Source organism: Alnus glutinosa, chromosome 10 (assembly GCF_958979055.1).
Source record: "Alnus glutinosa chromosome 10, dhAlnGlut1.1, whole genome shotgun sequence".
Taxonomy (NCBI): domain Eukaryota; kingdom Viridiplantae; phylum Streptophyta; class Magnoliopsida; order Fagales; family Betulaceae; genus Alnus; species Alnus glutinosa.
Genome location: NC_084895.1, coordinates 2913768 through 2921722, shown reverse-complemented (window position 1 = coordinate 2921722; position 7955 = coordinate 2913768). Strand labels below are relative to the sequence as shown.

Genomic DNA, 7955 nt, shown 5'->3' with positions numbered 1-7955 from the left:
TGATGAAAAATTGAAGTAAATAGTAAGGCCGTTGATGGCTAAGATCAATAACTAAAAGAAAAAGAAAAAGTTGAAGTAATTTGCCATCCACAGATCCACTTAATGAAAATGTAATAACCGACAATCGCAATTGAGTATCTGATTATTTAGTTATCCGGTTGCGATTATTTTTAATTTTTTAATTTTTTAATTTTTTAATTTTTTAAGTTTTTCAATCAGTAATTATTAATTAATTTCTATTAATAATTACCCCACTTTTACACCTCTACCTATTTCAAGCCTCACCCAAGCCTTAAGCCCTCACGCCCCCAGATCGTTTGTCCCAGTTTGTCGGCAGCTTAAAGCTTTTAGCCTTTCCACTCTTTGACTTTGTCAACATTATTCCGTCTCTTCTCTTTTCCATTTGAAAAGTCAACAATCGCAACTTCCTAGCATTTCCCAAAATCCTTTTCCCTTTCATTCTTTTCTCTCTTTGTTATTCCTCTGTTCATATTTCCTTCTTCCTTGTAAGTCACGTACAGGTTGACCACTTGCCATCTTTCCCCTTTTTTTTTTTTTTTTTTTTTTAAGATAGTTGTCCTATTTAAAATTTGGTTGGTGTTTTAGTTCTAAACTAAATACCCATTAAAAATCTTTCTATAATTTACATACAAATTTTATACTATTTTAATTAATATATTTTAATTCAAAGTATTTAAATCTTAAATCTTAAATTATTCTTAATCCAAATCAAAGTCTAGTTCAAACTGCTCACATTCTAGGTCAAACTGATAATATAAAATTAGACATCAAATATTTAATCTAACTTACAACTATTATCTATATTTAAGTATTCTTAGTCATGTCGTTGAAATCGCATTGCAATGGCCGCGTCACCGACGTTTAGTGACATGTTAGAGGCTTTGACACGTCACTAATAACATGCCACTAAATGCCGTGTTTTTGGTACTGTGGTACATAAACACGAAAGTCAGCCTTTAAAAAATAATTGAAGCATTATTATGGGCCCCATAATCGAAAAGGAAAAGCTAGAGGAAGGACACAGACATGTCGGTACATATCCGAAATGGTACATTTACATCGGAAATGCTCCAACAACCATGATCGATGTTCGAATTAATCGATATAACTGATCATCGATCAACCGTAAACCCACCCGATATGAATTACCGACATACGGGTCCATCTCTTAGCGTACCGATATGAATAGATTTGAAAATGTGAAACTTCCCTGCCCTATATAGCTCAGCCAAAAATCGCCGCTTCGCTATTCACCACTTCCATCGTTATCAATTTCACCATTTGCTGTAGAAGCAAGTTAATCCACAGCTAAATTAGAATCTTTCAGCTTTGGAATTTAGCTGATTCTGTTCTGGACTGATTGTTTTTTGGGTTTTGTTTTGGTTGTTGGTTGTTTTCTGCAGAATGTGTTACTGCAGTTGTGTTTTGCTATAGTTTTGCTGATCTTTTGTTTTGGATGTAATGTTGGTACTTTGATTGTGTGGTGATTTTCTCCGCTTCGCTATTCACCTTCAAAATATGGCTTTCTCGTTCTGGTTATGTCGTCTACGTTCCTCAAAAGGTTTCAGTTACTCAAAGAGCCGAAGCTCGCGTTCCCAGAATCATGTAACTCCAAAAGGACGGGTACCCAGGCATGTCTTCAACTCCAATAGCTCAAGACTCAGACACCCATTCCTGTCGCTGATTCCTACGGCCCTTGCAGTCTCAGCTGCAGCACTTGCCCTTCAGTGCCCACCAAACCTTTCGGCCAATTGCAGCCCGCATCATGAGCCTTCTGAGGATCAGTATCATTCCGATACTGATGTGAGTCTCTTCAGTTTTAATCAGTATCATTCCGATACTAATGTGAGTCTCTTCAGTCTTAATTCGTTATTCTCTCGTATTTTATCTATTTTCTCTAGTTACAAAACAATAAATTCCTTTGGTGTTGTTATTATTGCTTGCCATGCTTATATTGTTTAAATTATAGACTGCTAAGCATGTGAATCGATCGATGCAGAATTATGATAATCAACAGCATGGATCACCGCTGGGAGGTTAGAGTTCATTAAGTATCCTTCTTTTCAATACGAAATATCTGGGTTGTATTAACTTTCTGTCTATCTTAGAAATGAGATGCTGTTTGAAATGATTCATATCAACTGCAGGGTCGTCCTTTGCGGGCTCAACTTCAGCACTTGCCCTTCAATACCCACCAAACCTTTCATCCAGCCAGTATCATCAGCCTCCTGAGAATCTGCAGTATCATTCCGGTACTAATGTGAGTTTCTGGAGTCTTAATTCGTTATTCTCTCATATTTTATCTATTCTCTCTAGTTACAAAACAATAAATTCCTTTGGTGTCGTTATTATTGCTTGCCATGCTTATATTGTTTAAATTATAGACTACTAAGCATGTGAATCGATCGATGCAGAATTATGATAATCAACAGCATGGATCACCGCTGCAAGGTTAGAGTTCATTAAGTATCCTTCTTTTCAATACGAAATATCTGGGTGGTATTAACTTTCTGTCTATCTTAGAAATGAGATGCTGTTTGAAATGATTCATATCAACTGCAGGGTCGTCCTTTGCGGGCTCAACTTCAGCACTTGCCCTTCAATACCCACCAAACCTTTCATCCAGCCAGTATCATCAGCCTCCTGAGAATCTGCAGTATCATTCCGGTACTAATGTGAGTTTCTGGAGTCTTAATTCGTTATTCTCTCATATTTTATCTATTCTCTCTAGTTACAAAACAATAAATTCCTTTGGTGTCGTTATTATTGCTTGCCATGCTTATATTGTTTAAATTATAGACTACTAAGCATGTGAATCGATCGATGCAGAATTATGATAATCAACAGCATGGATCACCGCTGCAAGGTTAGAGTTCATTAAGTATCCTTCTTTTCAATACGAAATATCTGGGTGGTATTAACTTTCTGTCTATCTTAGAAATGAGATGCTGTTTGAAATGATTCATATCAACTGCAGGGTCGTCCTTTGCGGGCTCAACTTCAGCACTTGCCCTTCAATACCCACCAAACCTTTCATCCAGCCAGTATCATCAGCCTCCTGAGAATCTGCAGTATCATTCCGGTACTAATGTGAGTTTCTGGAGTCTTAATTCGTTATTCTCTCATATTTTATCTATTCTCTCTAGTTACAAAACAATAAATTCCTTTGGTGTCGTTATTATTGCTTGCCATGCTTATATTGTTTAAATTATAGACTACTAAGCATGTGAATCGATCGATGCAGAATTATGATAATCAACAGCATGGATCACCGCTGCAAGGTTAGAGTTCATTAAGTATCCTTCTTTTCAATACGAAATATCTGGGTTGTATTAACTTTCTGTCTATCTTAGAAATGAGATGCTGTTTGAAATGATTCATATCAACTGCAGGGTCGTCCTTTGCGGGCTCAACTTCAGCACTTGCCCTTCAATACCCACCAAACCTTTCATCCAGCCAGTATCATCAGCCTTCTGAGGATCAGTATCATTCCGATAGTAATGTGAGTCTCTGGAGTCTTAATTCGTTATTCTCTCATATTTTATCTTATTCTCTCTAGTTACAAAACAATAAATTCTTTTGGTGTCATTATTATTGCTTGCCATGCTTATATTGTTTAAATTATAGACTGCTAAGTATGTGAATCAATCGATGCAGAATTATTATTATCCACAGCATGGATCACCGCTGCGAGGTTAGAGTTGATTAAGTATCCTTCTTTTCAATACGAGATATCTGGGTTGTATTAACGCTCTGTCGATCTTATAAATGATATGCTTTTTGAAATGACTCATATCAATAGGAGGGGCTTTAAGGAGGGTGGGGCTTGACCGGTTGACCCCAAGCCACTATGTTTATTTCTTCCCCTAAATTTTTTCTATTTTTCTAGTATTGCCCTCAATTTTGTTTTTTTTTTTTTTTTTTCAATTTTATTCCCCCAAATCCCAAAGACTAGCTCTGCCCCTATCAAGAGAAAGTTAAAAAATGCAAATGCATATTAAGTTCTAACACTTGCCTATTATTTTTTCATAATAATATCTAACGTATTATTTAAAAATTTATAGACGGTTGGGATGGTGATGAATTTCCGGAATGGATTTGGAGTTTTCTGGGTGGTCAAGATACAGCGGCTACTCCTAATAATGAGGATTCAAATGAAGGAGAGGCGCACAAGAATGCAGATAAGACAAAGCGGGGTAGACGAAGGACCTCTATTGTGTGGGAACATTTTAAAGAAAGTTTCAAGGATGGTGCAAAAAGGATTATATGCAACTCGTGTCACACTGAATTCCCCCCATCAGAATCAGGCAGTACAGGCCACTTGCACCTGCACCTGAAAAAGTGTGGCAATAACGAAGATTCAAAAAATAAGCAGAAGGGTGATGATGAGGTGAGAGAAATTTTATCTATTATGAGTATTTTTTTAGAATTGTGCAGCATAAAACTTTTTTTTTTTTTTTTTTTTTTTTTAAAGGAAGCCTGAACTGTTTAATAAGTTTATAATGGCTTGCACATCTTCTTTGTAAAAAGTTTAGCAGGCTACTTCTAAAGAGTTTTATTTGCCATCTACAAATGAAAAATGAAGAAATTGAAAGGTTTATTGAATTGGGTTCCTAAAATTAACATCACAACTGACATGTGAAGTTATTGTCAAAAAGTTTTATATATGATTATAACATGTATGATGATTTTTTTTATTTAATTTTTGGTTTTTCTTGTCTTAATTGTGCTCACTTGCGACTTTATGTTATACCAACTTTGTTTTATAATGTTCTTGCTCATTTTTTGTATGTTTTCCTTGCATGTTTCAGGATACGCCTTCTAATTGCTCCATTGGTACGTCTACCCGTAAGCGTTCTCGGACTAAAAAAGATGATGCGCTTCCCCGCATTGGCACTCATTCTATTATGGTTGAACGCGGGGTCTCGTGGTCAGACATCATGGATCCTACTTACAAATTTATCTACAAAATTTTTAAAAAAAATGAGTGGCTGAGTCTTTTTGATCATGTCACTGTCTATCCACGCCTTGTTCAGGAATTTTACCACAACATGTACCCCATCAATTGCGACTCATCTCACTTTTACACCAAAGTGTCCGGCACCCAACTGCACATTACTTCCAAATTGATAAATGAAGTCACAAAAATTCCTCTCACCTCTGATGGAAACACTCCTTTTACAAAATTCGTTCTTCCGCCTTCCAATGCTGAACTTAAGGAATGTGTTCATCCCCATTTTGAGTATGAGTGGGAGAAAAACCAGAATAAGATTCCTATTAGTTATCTGCCGAATCAGAATCGTTTATTGGCCCTGATCGTCATGCAGAACATTTGGCCTATCTCTTGCAATAGTTATGTTCCTCTTGATCATGCTCAACTGATTTATGCCATCATCAATCATATTTCTTTCTGTCTTTGCAAGCACATGGTGATGACCATGATTAAGGCCCATCAAGATAACACCATTGCCTTACCTTTTGGTGGTCTTATCACTAAAATACTCCAGGCCAAACTATCATCCATTCCTCCCACTGAACTCGTCATGTTTTCTGAAGAGGATTTCGGCAAAGCTCTCGTGATGAAGTTCAATGATCAACTTCAACAGGTTCATGCGGTCGATGAGCCTGCTCCTCTAGCTCCTCCAGCTCCTTCGGCTTCTTCTTCCTCTAGGCCTTCCAATGCAGATGTTTTGCTTTAGATGAATTGCTTCTCAGACATTATCAAGACTGAAGTTGAAAAATTGAAGGAAGGTATAATTCAAACTCTTTACAGCATTCGTGATTCAAAAGATGGACAGGATCAAGTGCCTTGACGGTTAAGAATTAGCCGTGTTTTTAAGCTCAACCCAAACGCTCTGTTCTCTCTCCCTCTTCTCTGAAAACCCAACGTACCCCTACGCCACAGGAGGGAAACCAAAACCCCCCTTTACACAGTGGGTGGTCGGCTAGCCACATTGGAGCCGAGGGTGGTCGCACCACCCCTGGAGCATTTGGGGGTGGCCAAGCGTCATCGGGGGTGGCTTGATGAGTATTTGATGGAAGCTGACCACCCCCCCTTTACACAGTAGGTGGTTGGCCAGCCACATTGGAGCCGAGGGTGGTCGCACCACCCCCGGAGCATTTGGGGGTGGCCAAGCGTCGTCGGGGGTGGCTTGATGAGAATTTGATGGAGGCTGACCACCCCAATGGGTGGCCGGCCATCCACTAGTTTTCAAAAGAAAAAAAAATTGTTATTTAGATTATATATATATATATATATATAATTTGAGTTTCATTTCTAACCTTTTTCTTAAAAAAAAAAATAATGTGGGGTTTTTTTTAGTAATTTTGATTGGATTCCAATTAAAGTGTATAAGTTGTTACCAAACTAAAGAGTATGAACAGTCATTTTATTTTACTCTCCTTTATTCTCGATAATAATTATTCTATTTCTCAATGGAATACTCATTCTGCAAACCAAATGATGCTTTATGTGTTTTGCATGCAGGTTATCAAAGAGATAGATTGAAGTCGTAAGCGGAAGTGTTATGCAAAAGGCTTGTATAGACAGGTTTGCATAATATAGGCTAGACAATAATTATTATTGTGAATTACTTTCTCTTGGAAGCCCCATATTTATAATTGTTCGTAGATGTTAATGTTGAGGATGCTTAATTCGGCTCAGATCATTGTTTTTTCATTTTCCACTACATTTTACTTTGATAATTAGTTTTTAAGGTAGTAATTTTAGCTAATGGCAAATTAATTTCCGAATTAGTTACCATAGTCCACAAATATCCAATCTGCCACCCATGGACGTACATAAACTTCGTGGGAGTTGAATATATTCTCGAAAGTTCTTGAGTCCTTTTTTTTTTCTTTTTTTCTTTTTTTTTAACAATTTGAATAACTAATCAAACTTAGAATTCAAGTTCTAATCGGTCACTCTTTATTGTATGCTAACTCCGGATGCCCACCAATTGTAATATCTTTGTTTCATTGGTCATTTTTTAATTTTTTGCTAAGGCTAAATAAAGCAGTCCCAAATAGGTGGATTTCTATAATGAAATATATACATTGTCACATCATGATGTAATATATTATTCCTTTTTGGTTGTGGCCTTTATATCACATTTACGGTATTTACTATGTTTATTATTTTTTCAATAAACATATACGGCATTATGGATATTTCCATTAATTTAGATTACCGTAAATATGGAATCGGTATTATGGTTATTTCTATTAATTTAGATTATCGTAAATATGGAATCGGTTAATTGATTTTAAAATCAATTAACGATATTGTTTCCTTGATGGAAGGAAACAAATACGGTGTTTACCATTTTGAGGGTCCCTAACCTAGCCTATAAATAAAGTGCCTGTGTACACCATCAGTACAGCCATCAAGCAATAGGCATAGGTTAGAAGATCCCTCAAATAATCTTTCTTGTTCTTCAGATGGATCGTGGAGACGCTTGAGCAAACATGACTAGAGGTAAGCCTGAATCCTGTTTATTCGTTTTCCGCTGCGCATGTTAGATTAAATAATATGTTGATTATTTCTAACATGTGGTATCAGAGCCAGCCTCTGTGCTATTTTGCTCAGCATATAATTTTACTTTGCGTTATCAATATTGAATCAAGTATTTTTTATTGGTTATCAATATTGAATCAAGTATATTCTATTTGGTATTGTTCACTTCTGTTTGTCAATATTGTTTGAGCAATATTTCGTCTTTTGTGACATGATAGAAACGCATTAGCGATTATTTTGTGAATATTTGTTGTTCACGTACTGTTTGTGAAAACCCATAAATTTGATATAACTATTTTTTGTTTTATCACTATTCTGTGTATTGTGATATACTGCCTAATTTTGAGTTGTTGTAATCTTGATATGGGTATTTTCATAAAGGGGTGGCGGCTAGGGTTCCATTTTTAGGGTTTTCAAC

General features: G+C 36.4%; 1 protein-coding gene across 5 annotated transcripts; it reads left to right on the top strand.

Annotated features, from left to right (window-relative positions):
• The first annotated feature begins 1044 nt into the window (after positions 1-1044).
• Positions 1045-6675, top strand: LOC133880148 (uncharacterized). 5 transcript variants are annotated; one of them, XM_062319035.1, is made up of 13 exons: positions 1045-1866; positions 2021-2057; positions 2169-2281; positions 2406-2472; positions 2584-2696; positions 2821-2887; positions 2999-3111; positions 3236-3302; positions 3414-3523; positions 3679-3715; positions 4086-4411; positions 4833-5772; positions 6509-6675. In XM_062319035.1, the coding sequence occupies exons 1-12, from the start codon at positions 1540-1542 to the stop codon at positions 5718-5720; spliced, it is 2265 nt and encodes a 754-aa protein (XP_062175019.1). In that variant the 5' UTR covers positions 1045-1539; the 3' UTR covers positions 5721-5772; positions 6509-6675. The 5 variants fall into 5 exon arrangements, with proteins under 5 accessions (XP_062175019.1, XP_062175022.1, XP_062175023.1 ...); XM_062319038.1 differs by having other exon boundaries at positions 1991-2057; positions 2436-2472; XM_062319039.1 differs by having other exon boundaries at positions 1991-2057; positions 2851-2887.
• The last annotated feature ends 1280 nt before the right edge of the window (positions 6676-7955 follow it).